Consider the following 24,150-nt stretch of genomic DNA (forward strand, 5'->3'; position numbering starts at 1 on the left):
ATTAAAATGACATCTCCCCTTGAGTCTTAGGAAATGCCACATGAAGCAGTTACTAACAAACCTTCATGCAAGAGGAGGTGGAGTGGATTGAGGTGTGTGTGTGTGTTGGGGGGGGGGTTTGGATGTGCCCTTCAGCAAAAATGAATTTTCCAATTGCAGTTAGTTCTGCCATGAATAAATAAACAAATGAATAATTGAGAGGGCAACATAAATAAATAACATCACAAACATTTCACAGGCACTCATAAGTTCGGAAGATAACTGGGGCTGAATGCTAATGATAAAAACAGTACATGGAGCAGAATCCAATGCATTATTCACAGATCGCTCGCTCGCTCGCAAAAAAAAAAAAAGAGTCAAAATAAATTAATAAATATGAAAAAGAAAAATCTCTCAAAGAACTCAAAACATCCAGTCAGCACTGAAGTGACAGGTTTGTCCCATTTAAAACATCCAAGGACACTCTGCCAAACAAATAACTGACCAGTCAGAGATGTATAAATAAACCAGCACAGGCTTCTACTTCAATTGACAAGTTATGCAAAAGTTTGGCACAGAGGGAAGCGGGAGACGTGCGGGCGTCAGGTCCATCTTTAGTGTGTGAGTGTGAGCGGATGGACTGGACGGCCCGTGTCCTTGATCCTGTCCGCTTTCGGCCCACGGAGACCTTTAGATGCAGCCTTCTGATCTAAGGCCACATTTACACCGCAGGTCTTGATGCCCAAAATGCCCAACATGTTGACTATATCTGATTTGTTTTGCTGACCAGCTGACATCTTCTTTTAAAAGTGACCCATATCTGATATATACAGCATTTACACTATTCACTTGGCGGAAAAAAAACAAGGTAGACGTATTGATGTACTGAAAAGGGGCACGATTTGCAATGGACGCCGACTAAATAATAGAATATTTTGCTTTCTGCACCATTAAAGGTCAGCAGCAAATCATTGAGTTGAGCCTTCAAGAAGTCATGTGATCGTGGTTTGTGTCCACTTGAGTTGACATCATTTGCCACCGCCATTTTTTCAATGACTTACGTCAATCTGATTCATATCAGATTTATTTCCACATATGCGGCTTAAAACTGATCTGAGAATATCGAATCCATGTGCTTTTTTCCTGCTAACATGTCCATGGGTCATATCTGATCTGTGCCACATGGGAGGACAAAATCATATTGGGTCACTTGAACCATGTAATGTAAATGCGGCCTATGAGTTATATATGCACCTGAGCTACATCTTAGCACCAAAATAAATGAGTAATCACTGATATGATCAAGGTAAAATGAAACAATGTTTACAAGCATGGCTTCTGCTTCTGCCACACACCCTTTATGGAGACTAAGTTGCAATACCCTTAACATACAGTGTGACCGACCACGTTTACTCACTGTAAAAATGATTTTTCAAAGTTGTAAACAAAACAAAGCTTATTGGATGACTTTTTACAAGAAAATACCATTTCAGTCTTTTAGTTGTTTAATTCAATGTGTTACTTTCCATTTCTTCTGAATTATTTGCGAAATGTACTAGCAATTTCTGAGTGAAAATTGTTTCACCTACACCCTTTTTTTAAAAGTGCTATACATATCAACACATGCTCAGTTTTCTCTGATCGGTGTGTGAATTATGCTGGTATGCTGAGGTTAGCCTATAATAAAATAAGCTATTTATATAAAGAAGTCTTAAAGATACTGTAGCAAAATTCTCAGAGAGTGAGAGGATACAAAAGTGGTCTTGACAAGATGGATTATGACTTTTTTGGTCAAATTTCAGGTCAAACAGACTTCTTTAAAGTAAATAATTTTAAGTAATTTACCAAGTAAAGATTCAAGCGAGGCTCTATATACAGTATCTGTAAAAAATTATTTAAACTTTGGCCAACAGTTAATATGTTTTAAAAATTAAATAAAACATAAAGAATAACCCTTCACTAAACTCCACCTGTTGGGTTAAGACAAGCTATCTGGTTACTATCAGAGCAAAAACTTGTCTGTGAAAATGGAGGTTTAGTGTCAGTCAGATTAGAACAAAACAAAATTTTTTGTTTTAATGAGGACACAAACAATTTATCGAAAGTAACTTATGATTTATAATGTTACAAAATATTTCTATTTTAAATAAATGCTGTTCTCTTGAACTTTCTATTCATCAAAGAACCCTGAAAAATGTACCATGGTCAAATGTGTCACAACTGTTTTAAACTTTGATAATAATAAGACGTGTTTCTTTAGCAGCAAATCAGCATTTGAATGATTTCTGAAGGATCATGTGACACTGAAGACTGGAGTAATAATGATGCTGGAAATTCAGCTTTACCATCAATTACATTTAAAAAATATTAAAATAGAAAACAGCTATTTTAAATTGTACTAATATTTCACAATATTAATGTTTTCCACTGTATTTGTTACAGCATTTATAAATGCAGCTTTAGTGTGCATAAGATACTTTTTTTTAACACTAAAAGTCATACTGACCCCAAACATTTGAAAGATAGTGTAGGTCCGGGGTTTTCAAAGTGGGGGCCGCCAGGCGCTAGGGGGGGCGCAGCAAGTTGGAATAAAAAAAAATAAATAAATAAATAAAACGTAACTTTTTTGATATTATTATGAGAAATGTTATGTTCACACCGCGAGCAGGAGCGTGAGCAGCAGTGAGGAGGGGTTTCGCTGCGCTGCTCATGCTCAATTAAAGTGAAAGCACACTTATGATGGACAAAATAAATATGATTTCACACAAAAAGTGCCTAAAATGCACAATATTTGCATGTCTAGTGTCTTTTAACAAGAACTGGAGTAGGCTATGTCAGAAAAGAAAATGAAGACTCAAAAATATTTATAGAAAATGTACCCATTTAAACTTGTTTTTATTATTCAGTTTGGGTAAATGTATATGGTGTCTTATAATAAATAAATAAAAATTGAAAATAAATATTTGTGTGTGCTGTAGTGGTTAGAAAAATGAAATCGGAATTGGCTAAAATCTGTATCGGCAGGTCAAACTCAATGAAAAATCGGAATCGGCCTAGAAAATTGTAATCGGTGCATCTCTATAATCTTTCTGATTGGCTGGTATCAAACACCATCGCATAATCTGATGTTCACAGATGCTTTATTTATTTATTTCTACATTTGCCGTAGTATTGTCGATGGGTTCAATAACACATCCTGCAGAAGGGGGGCCTTGGCCATAACCTAGTGGTATTTGGGGGGCCGTGTCATGCAAAAGTTTGGGAACCCCTGGTGTAGTTGACTACATTTTCAATGCGTGTATACCTTAAAAAACAGACAAAAGATAAGCAGACGAAATGATTGACAGCTTTTCCTCACCTCCTCGTGTGTAGAAGTCAGACTCTCCTGAGCGGCCCGCATGTCTGCCGTCAGTCTCAGAACCTCATCTCTACCGGACACCTACCACACAGACAGCTTTTACTCCACAGGAGTCTTACCAGACACAGTTTTACCAAAGTAAGTGGTGCGTTGTACCTCGTCCTGCTCTGCTTTGTGTTGCTCTATGAGCCACTCGCAGTCTTTCTCCTGATGCTGGATGTCACAGTTCAGCTCAGCTTTTCTGGAGGCCAGAAGATCCCTCTGCTGCTCTGCTTCATGTGGCCTGGAGACCGTGGACTCCTCTTCAACCAGCTGTCCGTGCACAGGAACAGATATGCAAGATATGTTATTGTGGGTCAGGTTGCATCATGCTGGTCAGTGGATGTGTTTATCGATGTGTAGATCATGGAGGCTGGAGAGGGTGTAGTATCAGGTAGTGTATCGATGCTCATCAGTCTTTAAGCTCTCTCTGATCTCTCTCTGATCTAGACCTGCTAGCGGCTTTTCTTGCACAACACATTATACTGCGCTTGTTTATTCCAATTGAGCGGCAGACTGGATAAACAGTCAATAAAACTAGTTCAAAGTAAAACATGCAAAAGTAAAAAAAGGCAGGTTCGTGGCAACAAGTATTGAAGATCTTCTAAGCACCTTCTCTCTCAGAAAACAGCCCATACCAGCAGCAGTCTATAGTCTCAGCCTCAGACATCACGTCCAGTGTTGGGGGTGATGCATTAGCGAGTAAAGTAATGCATCACTTTTACATTTACAGCTAAATATCTTTAAGAGTTACTTTCTCAAATAAGTAATGCAAGTTACTTTGTTTTCCCATTTACTGACTGACAGCTCTCCAGTCCCCATGTTGAGAGAAACCAGGTGTAAGTGTAGATGCGTTGTGTGGCGATGCAAGACTGGCTGCTGTCAAATATTAGCATTGGTAAAGTAGCAGTAGCGTTTTTTTTGCTATATTTCACTTGAAACGGGCCTCGCTACAGAAGAGCCCTGGCCCCTGCCATCACGGAAATTAACAGGGGCTTGGGGTCAAAATGCCACCAAAACTAATAAAAATGCCCCTAAAAATCAAGATATATGAGGCAAAAATTTCCCTATTTGAGTCCTTGTGTTTTTAATATTTGTATCAATATATAGAGTGCTGTTTTCCCCAATATCAGCATGATTGCAAATGTGATGGTGTTGATTTTATACAACAGTTCAATAAACGAAAAGTTAATGTTAGGTGACCTTCATATTAGACTTAGAACCTGTTTTTACTCTATTTTGCAACAAATCCACAGTAGAAACATTGAGCGTCTCTTAGCAACTGAATGAGTCCGCGTTTTGATGGAATCGTTTGACTGAATTAATTAATGAATGAATTAAAACTTTTTTCCCCATAGTTTCATTTTATATATTTATATCTCGCACCTGCGATTGATAAAATCATACCTGAGGTCCACCATGCTTCAAGAAATATTGTTCGGTCGTGATTGTAACGCGTGGATAGTGGAAGAAGAATAGGTTTATAAATAGAATATTATAGAGTTAAGAATAACAGAGATAATAAAGTAATCGCAGTCGCATTGCATACATTGTTTGTTTGAAACGGTTTGTTTGAAATGGGCCTCAGAATTGCAAAGGCCTCCTCTGGTGAAAAGTGGCTACGGTTAGCATCTATTTACCAGTGTCTAAACTAATGGGCAACTGTCATGCGTTTCATATTCATGAGCTAAGATAATTAGTTGGCCCTCAACAATTTCAGATTCCTACACGCTTGTGAAAAGGTACTTAAAGATACAACGAGTGAAGTGCCAAGTGAGGAATATATAATTAATTTAATGCTGAATATGCATAAAAATAAAATATTATATTTCACCTCAAATTTGTGCATGCATGCATATATATATATATATGATAAAGATTGAATGTTGATTTTGTATATATGTATGTGTTCAGAATAATATGTATTCTATATTAATATGAATATTAATTATGAATATTATTAATAAATAATATGAATAATATGCGTTATATATATGTACAGGTGAAACTCGAAACATTTTAATATCGTGTGAAAGTTCATTTCAGTAATTGAACTTAAAAGGTGAAACTAATATTATATAGACTCATTACATGCAAAGTGAGATATTTCAAGTCTTTGTTATAATTTTGATGATTATGGCTTACAGCTTATGAAAACCTTTTCACAATATTCTAATTTTGAATTTGGGGTTTTAATAAGCTGTAAGCCATAATCATCAAAATTAAAACAAATAAAGGCTTGAAATATCTCACTTTGCATGTAATGAGTCGAAATAATTACTGTTGAATTACTGAAATAAATGAACTTTTGCACGATATTCTAATTTTTCGAGTTTCACCTGTGTATATATGTGTGTGTGTGTGTGTGTGTGTTCAGAAATAAATGACATATTAAGATATATTAAAATAGAAAACTGTTCTATTAAATTTGAATGATTTTTTACAATGTTAATGTTTTTACATGATTTTTGGATCAAATAAATGCAACCTCGATGAGAGTTACAGTCTCTCTCAAGAATTCTGTTTCCTGGCTCAAAGCTTCCAGTTTTGTCCTCATGCTGACCAGGCTAAAATACCCAGAACAGGCTTCAATTAAAAACAGCAGGGTTCAAAACAAAGACAGAAAAAAAAATCATCTTCCGTTTCTATACGAGGACAGTACTGGAATATAATGTTCCATTCTTCCTGCCCTCCATGCATTCTGGATGCAGGGCAAATTGACGATTTAAGGAAATGGTTCAATTTTTAGGGAGCGAGCAACAGCCTTTCTCACATTAAATGGCAAATTGGATAACGTGGGCTCAAACCACTTTGTCTGTTATTATTGGAAATGATTGTGGATTACACATAATTATCTGCTAAAGTACCATTCCCCCCTTTATTCCAAACAGAATGATCCAACTTCAAATAAAATATGATTTTAGTGCATTTCTGTGAGTGTATGCGGGATATAAAGCGGAGAATAGGCCGTCTAATCATATTGCCTACAGTAATCATAAAGGAAGAAGACAAGCAGCAGGGGTCCTTGGAGCATTTGGTCAGGATTTGTGGTGAGTCAGGTTGGTATTTGGGGTCGTATGAAGGGTATAAGCTTAAGTAATAAGTGAATTCATTGAGTTTAACTATTGCACAAGGACAATATTATTATGGACAAATATTTGACATCAGAAACAGATTATCGGAGAAAAAATATATAAAATATGGCGGTAACTTCGTTTTATTCATCAGTTTTTGATTGGATGGAAGCAGATCTGAATGCAAATTTACGACAGATTGTAAGAAAAGGGGCGGGGTTTAACATGACATGATGATTGGAGAAGTCTGGTATACGTCACCAGAGAGAGTGTCTGTCATTTAACTGGAAGATCCAGTTATGGCATTTTGATAAAAAAAATTAAATAAAAAATAGGATGAATCGTTGACAGTAAGGTCAAAAAAGCTCATTTCCTTTGCTGGTCCACCGATTGGAGCGGATCTTAATTGGTCCCCAGTGTGCTGATGTGTGAATGAGGAGAGGTCACGGGGTCACAGTCAGGCGACCTGTCGACCTCTAGCCATCCACTCGCCCCTGTTCTTTCTCATTTCTATCCTTCAGTCTTTCCTCTGGTCTCCATCACAGCTCTTCGCCCGCCCCCATCCTTAGCTTTACATCTATAATCTCACTCCTCTTCTACATTTTCCTCTTTCAATTTTGTATTTTGAGTAGGCTGTAAAAAGTGAACATGTTAAAGCATGTATATTAATCAAATGTTTAACGCCCTTATTATAATTTTTTTAAATGCCATGAATGCATTTATTGAAATTATAACTGCTTCATTCTGTTTGTATGATTTCAAACTGATCACACAAACCACACATGCATACTAAAGTCCTTCCGTTTAAATATGTGACTTTTTTTGACCTCTGTATGTTGACCTTGACCTTTACCCGTTAAATCTAATCTCTGTTGTGTCGTTCCCCTGCCCTCACCGCTATATGGAGTGTGTCCAGATCCCCCTGCAGACGGCAGGTCTTCTCCTGCTGTAGTTTCAGGCTGACGGCCCGGTCCTGGGTCTGCTGGAGCTGTGTGTGTGCGTGCCGGAGACTCTCTGAGACGGAGTACCATCGCTCTTTCCATTCCTTTAGCTCTTTGTCCTTCTGGTCAAATCCTCTCTGCAGCTCTGCAGTCAGCTCTTCCTGATGCCTGACCTACACACACATGTACAGGGAGCTTTATACATGCACAGTGGCACCAAAGTTTCCACAAATTTGGAAAATGCATGAATGTCATCGGACTAGATACAAAAATATCAAACCGAGTACCAATCACTTTAACCCTATGAAGCCTACAGTATGCTATTTGGTATGCATATTTCTAAATTATCAATATGATCAAAACTTTGCTGAAAAACGTGTTGTACACAATCTACTACATCCCTTTGTTGTCAGATTGATAGCTTATACTTTTTTAGTAACTAAAAGGTATTTTTTGTATAATTCTAAAACGGTCCACCTTCATGTCAAGGTTCTTGTGTCTTTTTGCTGTGAAATCTTTACTGATTTTTATAAAGTAAATGTAAGAATAACTTTTATATTGCTATTTCATGATGAACACTTTCTGGACAGAAGCTACTTAGGTTTACTTGTAAAATCATGTTAAATGTTAATGATTCACAAGGATTTTGAGGAATGTTTATTTGTTCATGTCTCAATCCTCATTGTATTGCACTGCATTATTGTTTTTAAAACTACAGAGCTTTAATCATAAAAATAAGCATTTAAGTATTATCTTACCAAGACATACTATTGGAAGATAAAGAGTGACAAATATGCATTTTATGTACTGGAAGTAATCTGATAAACTGTTATAAATATCTCATTGACTTACATTACAAGCTATCAGAATTTTCAAGCAAAACATTTTGCGCAATTAAGTTTGTTAGGGTTTAAATTATACCGGGTTTCCATATGTTCTGACCAATACATTTCCCTGACAGAGTGGATTTCTGTCTCTAGATTATTAATAATAAAAAATAATAAAAAAACACATCTACTCTGTTGGAGCTTTGGCCCTGTGTTGACACATTGCTCCATTGTGTTCATGTGGGCAAATCAAATTTGAATCTGGCTTGCAACATTTCCGGATATCATTCATCTTTGCCATAATTTCCTGTCCTATCTCTCACTGTCCGTACAAATAAAAGTAGCAAAAAGGCCAATACACTGAGCAGAAGAGATTAAGACAGCTGAGGCCATATGCAGTATGTACATCACAGCTTCAGCTCCAAATACAGAATCCTCAGTAAGATGTTCTACATTTACATAAACCTTTTAATGAATGTTGCATCACTACGTGACTGACGTCCACACACAGATGAGAAGTGAGTGACCTTGTCCATCAGCTCTCAAACACATCTAGAATCTTTAATGAGTCTTCACAGACAGCCTCAAAGGCCCGTGTGTAGTTTATGAACCGACGGACTCCTGCGGTGAAAGGATCAGCGCATCAAAGTCTATGCGAATGAAATGAGCGTAAGTAAGTGTGAAAATATACTGCGGCGGGCACCTCGGCGGACCCCTCTATTAATCAAGCTGTCTGCGTTGTGTTTGGAAAGTAATCTTGTCCGAGGAGCGGAGGAAGACGCAGCAGTCAGTGGCGGTTGGTCGCGCTTTGAAGCAGCAGCTTTACTGAGGTCCCAAAGCACATGGAGGCCAAAGTGTAAAAACAAGAGAGACTGAGCGCTCGCCCACAGGTTACACTCCTCACGCTTACACGGGTCCAGCCTACCTAAGGCCAAAAGTATGTTTCCCTTGTCCTCGCCTCACAGACATACTTTTAGCCATTGGCACAGTCCACTGATGTCCACACACACCATCCGTATGCAATCCAATTTTCGTGTCCGACGAAAACAATACACCTGTGCAAGTAAATTGAGCGCTTGAAAAGAAAGGTAGATCAAATGTGTCCACCTGCGCTCAAGGTCAATGGGTCAAGGTCAAAGGCTTATGTGCTCAAATGTGCACAGGTGGAAAAAAACCTCAACACTTCCTCTGTGTACTTCACCCTTCAGGGAAAGGATGGATTAGAATGGACAACTAGTCTTCCAAAAACCAACTAGTCAGTTAGTGAGGTCGGCTAGTTTATAGTGCTTACTTAAGACCTGATTAGTTAATTAGTTCAAATTGAGTACAGGGACCCTCAGAGGACCGCAAGGGATCAGAAAAAAATGTGTAAAAAATAATTAAAATAGTCAAATGTGATGAATGATGTTTTTTTATTATTATTATTGTTATTATTACAACTTCATGAATTTTCAAACTGGTGTCCGGTAAAGGTTGAAAAGGTTGTTAGGGGGATCCACAGAAAAGATTCTGAATTTTTTAGTAGGAAAATATATTAAATATTTTTGTATTCATTCTTCTTTCTAAAGACTGGTCAGAAATTATGAGATTAACCATATTGTATTTCATTGCCAGTTATAGTTTCTTGTTGGGTTTGTTAACAGGGGTAAAAAGTACATTTATAAAAACGATTATGGTAACACTTTATTTTAAGGTGTACAGTGTAACTATAAAAATTACAGTGCAATTATATATTTAAGTAGTGAGTAAACATGTACTTACTATAGGGTTAGGGTTAGGGTCTGGATTAGGATGATAAATTATAGTAACTACATATAACATGTTACATGGACACTGCAAAATAAAGTAAAATAAATTATACATATAGTATATCAAATTAAAATATATAGTTATAATATACAATATATAGTATAAAAGATGTAGTTAATATATAAAATAGCCTATATATATATAAAAAATATATATATATATAAAAATATATAATTTCCTTGATATTTTAGGAAGGGGGTCCTCTTAAGAGAATCATTATATTTGGGGTTAAGGGGCATCAACAAGTTTAAAAAACCTCTACCAACTTGGAAAATATGTCGTTTTGCAGGGCAGTTTTTACAGAGCATCTTTTCAATAGTGGCCTGTTGAGCGTGACTGGCGTTAACTGTACCTCCTGATGCTGAGATCTGGCCTCTGCAGCACATTAATATTACATCTCATTTTAGGGCCAGTCATAATATTAGACGTTGTTTTGAGCGGAGCCATCACGGGCGATTGTGTAGGCGTGTGTGTGGGGTCTCGGTGTTAAAAACACGTGCTGTTGCAGCTCTAATTCAAATTATGGCAAGGTTATGACTGGCACTTAACTGCGGCGAGGAAGACATTGCTTAGAAGCTAATAGCCAGTGGATTGTTGAGAGACCTTGTCCTTGAGTTGATCTTCTCTCAGTCGTTTCAGCTCCTCGGCCTTTACACAATCCTGCAGCAAGAGAGAGGGAGAGATGAAGAGAACGGAGAGGTGCTGAGGGATGAATGCGTAAGAACAACAGCAAAAGAAAGTAAAGAACATGCACAGTCCTTGAGAGAAGATGATCTATCTGACCTCTGCTGCTTATAGGTGCACTGCAGGAGAATGTAACAATGGCTTTTTGTTGCATATTGTCTCCACTATCGTTCTTCTTTTGAAGGGAAAAACACACGCAAGGTCTCATGCAAGGTGTGAGTGTTAAAGAAGTGCTGAAACACATTTATTTTCTGGCCATTTTTTTGTATATCCTGTGTTGTGATGATTAGTTAAATGTTGGATACAACATAAAAACTAAGATACACAATGAAGTAATAGAATGTGACAAAATGGAAGACCATCATTATGAACTATAACAAAACACAACATCCTGGAAAGCTACCATAAATTAATGTTGACAGGAGATGACAACTGTTAGTCGTAACAGACAGGATAAAAAAAAAAAAATAAAAAAAAAAAAAAATTCACAGTAGCTAATGCTGAGCTTATTGTCCTTGCACACTGAGTGCGAAATTTTCGTATGCGTTTTTTTATTTTTTTTATGACGAACGATAGTTTTGGAGGCAGTGTGCAAACGTGATTGACACAACGTGAGGTCGTATTTATTTTTTAACGTGTGAAAATTTCAGACACATCGTGCAATGACCTTTACTGTGAAAATGCAGTGCATTAATTGCAGTGACTAAATAAATGATTATATTTGTCCAAATTATTATGCATTCACATAATAAATACAATTGGTATGGTTGTGAATGTAAAATCTGGTGTTTCATTTGATGTCGATATTCCACAACAGTGTACATTGTCTACAGCTAAAGTTGTGTCTTCCGCATTTGTTAGCATACTTTTAATTTAATAATAATAGATAAATAAATGATTTATTATTTAAAGTAAATAAAAATGGCCACATTTCAGATTACACGATGCATTACATAAATTGTGCAAAGAATCATAATCAAATTAAATCCTTCCTGTACATCATTACTAAATTTGATCTTTTCTTTAAATATAATTTGACTCTGAAAGAAAGACAACTTCAGACCTGAGATAGTCTTGATCGATTCTAGACGTTACTGAAGGCAAACGGAGTGTGAAAGCTCTCAACGGGTGCTTGAAATGGCATTGAGTTCCAGTGTTCAGAATACTTGTAGCATAAAAACAGTCAATCTTAGGTTTGAAGGTCAAACTGAGAAATCAAAGTATGATCCCTGAGCTTCCTCTCAACCAGTGTATTAACAATACCAACACAACCAAGCAGCAGATGTTCAGAGCTCAGGAGAGCTGAGGTAGAGAACGCAGATAATAAAGCAACGTGTCAATGTGGCAAACTGTTCTATTTGATCTCAGTGCTGTTTTCGGAGGATTTGAGCACTATCAAGGGTACGAGGGCACAGCAAGAGTCTCAAGGATTTTAGAGACCCAGCAGGCTCAAACTTCTAAGACCATTTTACTTCGAAAAATAAATAAAAATAAGAAAAGAAAGTTTGCAAGTGCACGGCGATGGGAGGTACATCCTTACGTTTGCGCATGGCATGCGTAAAAGTGCATGTGAGCGGCTATTAAGAAGGGGTTTGCTGACCTCTCTCTCCTTTTCAAGCAGTGCCAGTGTCTTGTCAACCTCTCTTTGGAGTTCATCAATCTGCAGCACTTTCAGTCGATGCTCCTCTTCCTACACACACACACACACACACACACACACACACACACACACACACACACACACACACACACACACACACACACACACACACACGAAGAAAGGCAACTGAAGGTGAGACGCACAGGGAGGAAAGACTTTGTTAAAAGTGTCAAGTGGATGCCTTTGCATAATGCATATCACACCTTTGAGATGATCCATTAGCAGGTTGTGGTGTGGGACTCGCTATATAAGCTGACTTGACTCCATAGAAAAGACACAATATCCTCCCTTCCTTTCTTTATGAGTGGACAGTGGATGAACAATCAAAGCCCGGTGGATTTAGATTAGCCCTAGTCATGAGGGGACCTTTAACCCCCGCCCCCCATCCGTTCCTTCTACCCAGACATTGATTTATAATTTTAATATCTCTAATTTCCACCGCTGCGGCGCTTTCCAAATGTCATTTTCCAATTTGTGTCAAACCGCGTGACCATTTTTCTTAATACGGCTTATGACAATCTCAGCGGCAGGGCGGATATGCAATTCAGATGGAGTGTCGTACAGGCACGGACGTAGCCGCCGCGGCCTGTTTGTGTGTTTATCATTATCAACGGCTCGACGTTTTGGGAGGGGGGGCGCAGACTAAGAAGCTGTCTGTTTACCACAGAGGAAAAATTGGGTTTGCTGAGCAAAATGGCTGCAGGGGACGAAAATAATATTCCGCCGTAAATCTGGTAATTACGTCTACAGTAATAAGAGTTACGACGGCGGTAATGATAATCTATTAAAATATGCATCAACAGAGCCGGGAATGGAATGTGGGATGGGCTGGTGGTCGTTATATGAATATTTATGATAATTAAAACAAGGCTTCCCCCTTTTGAGCAGCTTGAACCCCACGTTTCTACAGTTATTAACATTGTAAATCTAGCAACTTTTGTTTATATTTTCATTTTTTTAAAGCGTACATTTAGAACACACTTTCTGCTACTTGAGTGTTTCTAAAACAGCGGCTGAGGGAGTGACTGCAAATTTGACATCTTTCTCTCTTCTGACCACAATCATGGTCATAGAAAATCATAGAAACACTACTGTGGATCATTAAAGTATATTTATATTACAGTGTTAGCTTGGTATGCCTGAGTTTAATGAAAACCATAAAAACATTCTATTTAGTAAAAGCAGCTTTCAAAATATGTCCTCTCTCCCCTCCATTAAAATGGTTTACAGATGGTTATTAATTACTTCAGCTCAGTCAGCAACAAACAGTAGAGGAGGGACCATAGACTGTAAACAAAATATGGACGTAGTGTCCGTGACGTCACCCGTAGGTTTCCGAAGAGCATTTTTGTAGCCCAAAGTGGGCGGAGCCGGCCGTCGACATGTTGGCAGCGCGTCACTCCAAGATAACAGAACATGGGCAAAGAGGCGGGACGTTGGTGGAGCTGAGGTGCCTGGTTGCCAGGAGACAAACGGCTAGTAGTGACAGCAGCAGCGATCCACCTGTCACTCAAGTGGCCCCGCCCTTATTTATGCAGACCTTTAAGGCTTAATACATTTTTTACGGATGAGTTATAAAAATAAATAAAGGGTAAAATTAGCTTTATAGATCAAAACCAGTTTTTGTACCAGACTGTAAAAAAAAATGTCTGCTGTAAAGTTGGGGGGGTATGGGATTGACTCACTTTTGAAGACTGTCTCTAGCGGTCAGTCGATGAATTACAGTTTAAGTCACTTGCGGTTAAGTCACTTGAAGTTGGCTTCAAGAGAGAGACCAGAAGGTTGCCGCTCGAGAGGGACCCAATAAAATCACAAGTCCCGCCCAGCTAGTGAACATAACCAATCAGAGTTGAGGCTATTCCGAGAACAGTTGAAGAAGTAAACTTAGTTACAGTGGAAGTGAGACTGACTGAAAATGTTGGGGGGAAATCTGGGTACCAGTAACGTTAGAAGGTGATCAGTCTATCAGTCTATTATCAAAAAGCACGACAGATTAGCATGATGGAATGCATTTCGCTGCACAATTTACTTTCGCGGGAATAGGACACCTAATAATAATTATTTTTAATAAGAGTTGCTCACTCCTGCCGGTACTGTACATATCATTACTGTATACCGGCGCGCACTATCTGAACAATTATGCGCTATGTAATTATGCTACTAATTTACAAAGCTACGGCACTGTTCACCAGTACACAAGTTCACCCTTAAGTTGAAGTTCAACTTATTGATGACTCTGATGGTTCTGAGAACACTTGAAATGTAAAAAAAAAGGTCCATTATATGCCCAGTACCCAGATGGTGGCGCTGTGGAGCTCCTGTCTGACGCTGTTGAGCTGCTCCTGAAGAAAAGATCTCTCTTCTCTCGCCATCAGCTCCTCTCGTGCCCTCTGGAGCCCACATGACTCCTCCTGGAGTTAGACACACAAACACAGTATGGGTCATTCAAACGTTAGCACAAAAAAACTGATTCTATGACACCTCGTTTTGATCATATTCACCCCTCATGGCAGTGCTTCACATACAGTAAAGACCCTCAGTAGTGCAGTTCACCTCTACTGACCTCTACCTTCAGCCTTCATGTGGCTATTGACCCACGCCGAGTGTTGCTTCTCGTAAGAAAAAAAAAAGTAAAAATAAAAGGAACAAGTTGTCGGAAATGAAATTTCAATTCATCCAGTCCCTTTATACACTGGTGCAAGAGCTGGCGAGGAGAGCAGGAGGATCAATAGTGTTTAGACAGCAGAGCAGATTTTCTAAGAGCCGAATCAATAGGAAGGAGAGAGGGAAAAATACCTTGGCTTTTCTTTGGGTGTTGCAGTAAATACGAACAAATCAGTGGCCTCAGGCTAAATGGATTGACCAGCCGTTTCCGACTCCTGTGCTGTAAATAAAGATCTATTGGGAAAGCTCTGCCCGGGTCCCTGAGAGGGGGGAGAGACGCCACCGTGCCGAAGCTGTCTCACACTCACCTGCACTTAACCTGCTTGAACACGCCGATCTGACACACGAAGGAACCAATCGCCACATCCCTCTGACTAAATGTATTAAAGGGATTGTTCACCCAAAAATGAAAATTTGCTGTTGATTTACTCACCCTGAGGCTATCCAAAATGTAGGTGTCAGTTTTCCTCAGTAGAAAAGTAAAGAAGATTTTTAGCTGAGACCGTGGTCTTTGGTCAACGGCTACCGTCACTAAACATATACAGGTAAAACAAAATCAATACCTGTGGCTCCTGATGATACATTGAGGTCTTATGAAGTGAAACGATCGTTCTGCAAGAAACTGAACATTATTTACAGCGTTATTACCTGTAATCCAGCCTCAGCAAACGGTCCTGGGCACGTTCACGAGCTCCCTGTCACATACTGACGTTTGCAGCAAACTCACAGGTGAGCTGGCGCTGTTTGTGTACAACAGAGAGGAAAGAAAGCCTGTGTTGTATTTGTACTTACTTTGGATTCAGCAATATACAGTATATATGTGTGATCTCAATTGGGAAGATTGACTTTTCACAGATTCCCAAGATTTGAGCTCCAAACGTCATTATGCGACAGGAAGCTCGCGCTCCAGACTGTTGTGAACGCGCTCAGGACCGTTAGCCGAGGCTGTGGATAACAGGTAATAATGTTGTAAATAATGTTCATTTTCTTGCACAGGCCGATAGTTTCACTTCATAAGACCTCAATGTATTGTCAGGAGACACGGGTATTAATTTTGTTTTGCCTGTATGTTTTTTTTTTACTCTCAAAGTGATGGTAGCCATTGACTTGCATTATATGAATCACAAAGGACCGGTTTCAGCAAAACAAATCTTTACTGATCTCCTAAAGAAAAATAAATAAGTTGCCTACATCTGAGGCCTGAGGGTGAGTAAATTAAAACAGCTAATTTTAATTTTGGGGTGAACAATCCCATTAATCATGCGCTGTGGTGATTCTAACTTAACACTTACTGTGTATATCTTTGACTTTTGCCACCTTGATTAAAACTAACACATTAACCTCTTTTTTTCTTTTTTTCTATATGAAGATCACATTAAAATGGACTTGAAAGCATTTTATCATGCCTTCAACATTTATTCTGGCTATTTTTCAAAGGCCTTGACCATATGTATAGATTTGTTCTACCCTTGGCCCAGATCTAGACTATTCATCTTAAACTATGGAAAACAAAAATCCATCATAAAAATATAAAGTTGCTGCATCATTTTCACCATGATCAATCAACTCAGTGAACCATTTCACAATGACTCCTTATTTTCCAAGGAGACAACATACTTGAGATATCAGACATAAGTGGATAAAAAAAAAAAAAAATCACAGTAAATATAAAGAACAAAATATTTTTACTGTAATTTATTTTCAATCTATTTAGAAAATAATCAATAATCAAGTTTATCAATTTTCTTGATAAAGAAATGTTGACAACATGCTTGTTATGAAATGAGCTCTAATGAGCAAGATGAAGGGATTGGCAATTTTATTTAAAAAAAAAATGTTCCTTTCTTAATTCTGACTTAATTTAAGATGTAGTGATAATTAAAAAAAATATATATTTTTTTTTAATGAAACATTATTTTATTCATAAAATAAATACATATTAGTGAAAAGTTGAAAAATGTCCATGAATTTCAGAATGCATTTTCAATTCAAATCTATTAATTTCATAATGTTCATTTGTTTAAAACTTACAGCTCTAAATTGGATTCTGAATCCCAGAATTTCAGTGTGCTCTCAGACTTTCAGATGCCACTGTAATTTAGTTTTACATTTCCACACAGAATGATAGTTCTCTCTCCATTTACAGCTGTTGCCGTGAGGAGAGGAACCTTAATGAAGAGGTTGAACTTGGCCACCTCAGTGACTTTGGTCTAATTACTGACGAACACCACGGGCTAGCGAAGGCAAACTGTGCAGAAGTTCATGATATACGAGCACACTCCGCACTCCTCAGCCAAAACAAAAACATATCACAAAAGCCAAAGCAATAAAAGTACCGTCTCGCTCCGAAGGAAAACATTAATCAATAAAATGGAGAGAAATGTGGAAATAAAAGCATGAACTGTGCTATTGACCCTCCCAGCAGGACTGAGGGTGGACTCACTGACTTGTCCATGTTTGGTCAGGTTACATGGATTAAGATGAGGTCGTCATGATCAGACTATTCCACAAAGAGAATGAGTGAGAATGTCTGAAACATCAAAACAAAATATAAAAGCATGTTGGATACATGCTCCGCAATACGTCCTATTTGGCAAGTTCGAGGGTCCTTAACAAATACTAGTACAATAAAAAGTGCTAAATTCTAATTTCTAAATTCTTATGTCCGCTATGACAAATGTAACTTTTTGGTGGCCGAGAAACCCTGCACTGCACACTGGGCTTATTCCGCAACAATGCTGTGTGCACTGTCCTATTTGCCAAGTTCAAGGGGTCATAAACAAAGACTGATACAGTAAAAAGTGCAAAGATTTGGCTTTTGGTAAAGCAGCATTTCTAATTCACGGCCTTGTGGCGAAGTCAAGCGTGCCGCACAACCCTTGAAAAGTGAAGCCAAAGCGTCTCGATCGCCCCCTGGTGACTGGTCCTAGTATAGGTCATAAACCCCGCCTCCCCATGTTCACGGCACGTGAGGCCAACTAAACAATTCAATTACATTTCTTTTTTCCAAAGATTTTCCAAATCTTTTTACTGTAGTTTTTAACACGCTGATGTAAGTTCAAGTGTTTGTTTTTAAAATAAGTTTGTTTTTAGTTAGTTATTTGATGCGGTGGTGTGATGTCATGATTGACAGCTGTGATTGACAGGGTCTATGAGCGAAGTAGTCACTGAAGCACCAACATACTTTTTTTCAGGATCTTCGGAGGACTGAGGATATTGGAGCTTTAAATTTAATATCTACATTTCTATAATTAATTTTAAAAAGTGCAGGAGCGTGTGCTTGCGGTTGTTTCTGCAAGAGTGAGGGCGGGGCCTTGAATTCCCGCTCACTACTGCGCAGATTCGGTCCCGAGATTGCTACTGCGCAGATTCGGTCCCGAGAACCGCTACTGCGCAGAGTCGTGTTCCGAGATCGCTACTGCGCAGACTCGTGTTCCGAGATCGCTACTGCGCAGACTCGTGTTCCGAGATCGCTACTGCGCAGACTCGGGTCCCGAGATTGCTACTGCGCAGACTCGTGTTCCGAGATTGCTACTGCGCAGACTCGGGTCACGAGATCGTTACTGCGCAGATTCGGTCCCGAGATTGCTACTGCGCAGACTCGGGTCACGAGATCGTTACTGCGCAGATTCGGTCCCGAGATTGCTACTGCGCAGACTCGTGTTCCGAGATCGCTACTGCGCAGAGTCGTGTTCCGAGATCGCTACTGCGCAGACTCGGGTCCCGAGATCGCTACTGCGCAGACTCGGGTCCCGAGATCGCTACTGCGCAGACTCGGGTCCCGAGATTGCTACTGCGCAGACTCGTGTTCCGAGATTGCTACTGCGCAGACTCGGGTCACGAGATCGTTACTGCGCAGATTCGGTCCCGAGATCGCTACTGCGCAGACTCGGGTCACGAGATCGCTACTGCGCAGACTCGTGTTCCGAGATCGCTACTGCGTGTTCCGAGATCGCTACTGCGCAGACTCGTGTTCCGAGATCGCTACTGCGCAGACTCGTGTTCCGAGATCGCTACTGCGCAGATTGACCCTCCCAGCAGGACTGAGGGTGGACTCACTGACTTGTCCATGTTTGGTCAGGTTACATGGATTAAGACGAGGTCGTCTTAAGTGTCATGATCAGAGTATTCCACAAAGAGAATGAGTGAGAACTCGCTACTGCGCAGACTCGGGTCACGAGATCGCTACTGCGCAGACTCGTGTTCCGAGATCGCTACTGCGCAGACTTGGGTCCCGAGATCGCTATTGGGCAGACTCGTGTCCCGAGATCGCTACTGCGCAGACTCAGGTCCCGAGATGTCAGCGCCATATCGGGACACTGACAGCTTCACTTCTCACCAATGGAAGAGAGCGAAGGGTCCATCTTTTTTTACAGTCTATGGGTGCAAAATGTGGCTCAGTCTGCATTGTCCTACAGCGTAATTTCAATGGTTCATATAAAAAGACCGGTACAAAAAAAAATCTCAAAATTTGGATTTTGTACGAGCAGTTTGTCTGGTACGAGGCTGAATCCAGCTATTTATTTGTTTGTTACTTATTGATGTGTAAAACGGTCCCACTTTATATTAAGTGGCCCTATTACCTGTGAACTTACATGGTAACTACATGTGTACATAGTATGTAACTACAGTGTAAGTACACATTAGTACATAGTATCTACAGCTGTAACATTTGCGTAACTACACGTATGTAACAACCCTCAGAATGGTATGTGTAAGTACAAATGTGTAACAGGACATTGGTAACAACATTTTTTCACTTCAGTAAGTACACATGTGTAACAGTAATTATGTAACTACATTTTGTAACAACAATATGTAGCCTATTTGTGGTTCCACTTCCACATGCAGTTTTAGATACTGCAGTTACCAGTTGGAATACATGTATTTATGACTGGCAGGACTAATGTTGAATTACAACTAAAGTTTCACCTTGTGATACCAGTGTTACATGGTAACTCCTCAGGAACTGTCCACTTAATATAAAGTGTAATTGTTAAGGTAATTGTTGTGTACATCAACTGGTAACTGCAGTATCTAAGACTGCATGTGGAAGTGGAACAACAAATAGGCTACATGTTGTTACAAAATGTAGTTACATAATTCCTGTTACACTGAAAAAAGTGTTGTTACCAATGTCCTGTTACACATTTGTACTTACACATACCATTACGTGGGTTGTTACATACGTGTAGTTACACTAATAATACAGTTGTAGATACTATGTACCAATGTGTACTTACACTGTAGTTACATACTATGTACACATGTAGTTACCATGTTAGTTCACAGGTATTAGGGCCACTTAATATAAAGTGGGACCTGTAAAACTTCCCTTTATATAACACACAGCGCTTCCTAAAGTGCTCTGTTTCTATGGCGCTGCTCGCAATAAGCGCTGTTGGAATTGAATGAAGAAATTACAGGTGATGAAAGCACCTGTAAGGATGCATTACATCTGTATTGATCTTGTAAAAGGCTAATTTTTAGAACATTTTAATGTACCAATATTTTTAATTGGCCGATGGGACAACACAAATGAACTGCCTTAACAAAATCCAAATTTTGACCACTTTTTTAAAGCACCCATCTTTTGTTATGAATTATTAAACTATTATGGACCCTTGAACTTCATAAATAGGCCACCACAGAAAATGTGTTTAAGGGGACATAAGAACAGCCCTAAAAAAAATAATGTGCATACAATAGTTTCTCATGAGCATCCAAAAAGTTTCTTTTTTTTTTTTTTTTGCAAAGGTCCCTTTAGAGGCTCTGTAGCATGACCGTGTTAGTGAACAATTTAAATATTGAGAGTGTGAATTTTTTGTTTTATTAAATCCACATTGCAAAAAACAACACCATTATGAAATTTACAAAAGTACAAAGTTGAAGAATTCAAGTTTCCCGGGCTGAAATGAATGCAGAACATGGTAAGATTTGTGTGTGTGTATGTGTGTGTTAATGAATAGAATGCAGGAGGAGGCTGTGCTTGTAAGCATAAGGTCTTTTTTGACTTTGTGAAGTGTCATTTGGTTTAGGATGTGTTTGCATATTCACTGCTGATATATTCTGCTGCAAAGGTCACTGTAGATTGGGCTGTGACTGCGGCTGCTGGAGGAGCAGAGGGACATCACAGTTCAGCTAAATGTCCTCTCAAGAACATTACCTTAATGATACCATTCCTCACACACTAGCAGAGGGAAAGAGAAAGAAACGAGTCAAAAAGGACATTCTTTGACCCAGATTCCTTGATTGGAGAGAGGTGTTTAAAAGCACACTTTCAAAGTCTGGCTTAACAAACTAGGAAAGTTGAACTTTTTTTGTGTAAAAAAGAAAGAAAGAAAGAAAGAAAGAAAGAAAGAAAGAAAGAAAGAAAGAAAGAAAGAAAGAAAGAAAGAAAGAAAGAAAGAAAGAAAGAAAGAAAGAAAGAAAGAAAGAAAGAAAGAAAGAAAGAAAGAAAGAAAGAAAGAAAGAAAGAAAGAAATAATTAGAAGGCAAGTTTGAACTATAACTCATTTGGACAAAAAAAAAAAACATTTTACGTTCACTCTTGGTACATATTCAGGATATATTAATGCCTTCATTAGATGTTTATTAGTGTTGCTTGCAAAAACAAACCACTATTACTCTGCTCTCTGTAATATTTGATTCTGATTCGTCGATCCTGGAATTCTGTGAATTTACTGTATATTTTGTGATTGTATATTTGACCGTTGCTCCTGTCGACCAGTTTATGCATAAATAATACACAAATCAATTGTAATAGATTGTTTAACTTTCCTGCACCATTTGTGCTATGGACTTTAATGATAGTCAGGGTTATTATCGCTATAACCAAAACATTAAAGAACATTATCATTACTTGAAATAAAATAAACATTAACTGAAATAAAAACTCTCATATATGTATGAATACTGAATTTTTACATTTTTAATTTTCACTTTAGTTTGCTTCATTTTAATAATTTATTACATGTCTATTTAGCTTTCATTTATATTAATTAATTTATTTTTAGTCTTTGTAATTTTACTTCAACTTACACATTTTTTATGTTTTAAGATTAGATTTTATTTCAGATTTATTTCAAAATTATTTTTTATTATTATTTTAGTTAACAATAAAAACACTAGTTTGAAGTCTAGCTCAGATTTAAAGTGATCTTTTCTAATATTTTTTTTTTAAATAAAATTGTGAATAACATGATTTGTGCTCTTTGCCTTGGTAACCCTCTTCTGAAACATCCTGTGAACTTTACTGTCACTGTCGGTTGGATAAAATCATAAAAGGTAATGCTTGACAGATTTGTATGGTCTGTCAGACACTTTTGAAACACATTGGAGACAGTGATTTCATCTAAACAGTCCTCACTGTGAGGTCCGTCTGCAGATGTTTCTTGGGTCCGGACAGTAGCTTGTGTCCAGAGGCACTGCAGCCGCCCCGGGCCATTCTCTAAGTGGTCTTTACTTTGAAAACACAGGTGGTCTCCGGGGGCCAGGATGAGTGGCTCTCCCAGCCCCACACAACACTTTGAATAATAAATCCATACATCATAAGGACATGTCAGAGCTTGATTCACGGCGGTAAAGCGCTGAGGTATTAGCTTTAATAACACAGGCTTGAGTCAGGCACTTGCTCTTTCCTGACAAATACGGGAAAAATCAATTAATTCCACTGACATTCCCCCCGAAAGCACACAATATAAATTCCACGTGGCCGCGACTTTCGTGTTTTTGTTTTCGGAAGAAGGGACGAATGTGTGAGTCATTTCTTACTTTTATGCCCTCATTTATGAAATATTCCACCAGCTACCACATTTGTTTTTGTTGAGAACTTTCTCGTAAAAGGTTACAGGATCTGGAGCGCATGCAGGAGAAAGACAAGTAGCTCCAGCTGAAGCTCTCTGTTATCAGAAGGTGTAAGGTGCTCTATTCTCTTGCTGTTGATATTCTCCACACAGTGATGGATAGAAGCATCAGCCTGGCCTATCAATCCCTGGAGAGTTATGCAGCAATGCTTCGAGGGTAAAACATACCTCAGACTCTGAGCGCTAGTGCTAATGGTGGTAGTAAGGAATCATGGGAGTCTGGCTGAAAACACTGAAGGATGACCATTATAGTGACAGGAGAACAGAAAATCCCTATATCTTTTGAAATAGACTCCATGTTCTGACGTCATACCATTCAAATGATTGAAAGAAGCCCCTTGTTCGGTAAGGCTGCTTTTTTATCATAAATAAAGTAAACAAATAAAACTAATATTGTGTAATATTATACAATTTTAATATATGTTAAAATGTAATTTATTCTTGTGATGGCAAAGCTGAATTTTTAGCATCATTACTTCAGTCTTCAGTGTCACATGATCCTTCAGAAATCATTCTAATATGCTGGTTTGCTTCTAAATTATTATTGGTATTGTTATTATTAATAATGGTTCTGTACTATTATCAATGTTCAAAACACTTTTATTTTTTGGGAAACTATGATACATTTTTTCACGGTTTCTTTGATTAATAGAAAGTTTAAAATAACATAATTTATTAGTTGTTTATGATACTTTACAATAAATGTCCATTCGTTAAAGGTGCACTGTGTAGTTTTTTAAGTATTTTATTAGCTCAAATCTTAGTTTTAATAAATATGTCCTCAATGGTATACAAGTGGTTTTCGTCCAGAGCCAGCGTAACGTATGTGACTGAAACCAGCAGAAACGGACAAGGAGAGAGGCGTAATGCGTGTCAATGCCCCGGCAAATTTAAAAGGCACGGGACTTCATAATTTAGGATCATACTTATTCAGAGCCACAGGAGAAATGCCAAAATTGAATTTAAAAGGAAATGTGACCGGCGAATTCAAAAACCGAGGGTAAGTAACGGGATAGCTTTACCCAGTTGGAAAGAGCTAATGAAGGAGAATGACTTTGAAAGGGACGCTGAAGTTGCCTGCTTTCTTCTCGACGGGTAAGTCAATGTTTCGGTCTAAATGACAAGCTTTTTTTCATTGCTTGGTTGTGTAATTCATTAGGCAGCATAACAGTAGAACATGTAACGTATAGTTAAACTCGACGAAAGGGCTATTGTTGTCATAGCTTCTTGGTACATAACGGCTACCGTAG

The 24,150-nt window shown here is 38.4% G+C and overlaps 1 protein-coding gene across 5 annotated transcripts in view; it reads right to left on the minus strand.

Annotated features, from left to right (window-relative positions):
- pmfbp1 (polyamine modulated factor 1 binding protein 1) overlaps window positions 1-24,150 on the minus strand; it is a 215,001-nt gene that overhangs the window by 51,149 nt on the left and 139,702 nt on the right. For all 5 annotated transcript variants that reach the window (XM_079589287.1, XM_079589286.1, XM_079589285.1 and 2 more), the window contains 6 exons: window positions 14,666-14,782; window positions 12,312-12,401; window positions 10,631-10,687; window positions 7,346-7,564; window positions 3,494-3,649; window positions 3,338-3,418 (listed from right to left, as the gene is read on the minus strand). In XM_079589287.1, the coding sequence (XP_079445413.1) occupies window positions 3,338-3,418; window positions 3,494-3,649; window positions 7,346-7,564; window positions 10,631-10,687; window positions 12,312-12,401; window positions 14,666-14,782 (720 nt within the window). The remainder of the gene's footprint in view (window positions 1-3,337; window positions 3,419-3,493; window positions 3,650-7,345; window positions 7,565-10,630; window positions 10,688-12,311; window positions 12,402-14,665; window positions 14,783-24,150) is intronic.

The sequence above is a fragment of the Phoxinus phoxinus genome, assembly GCF_949152265.1.
Source record: "Phoxinus phoxinus genome assembly, chromosome: 2".
Lineage (NCBI taxonomy): Eukaryota > Metazoa > Chordata > Actinopteri > Cypriniformes > Leuciscidae > Phoxinus > Phoxinus phoxinus.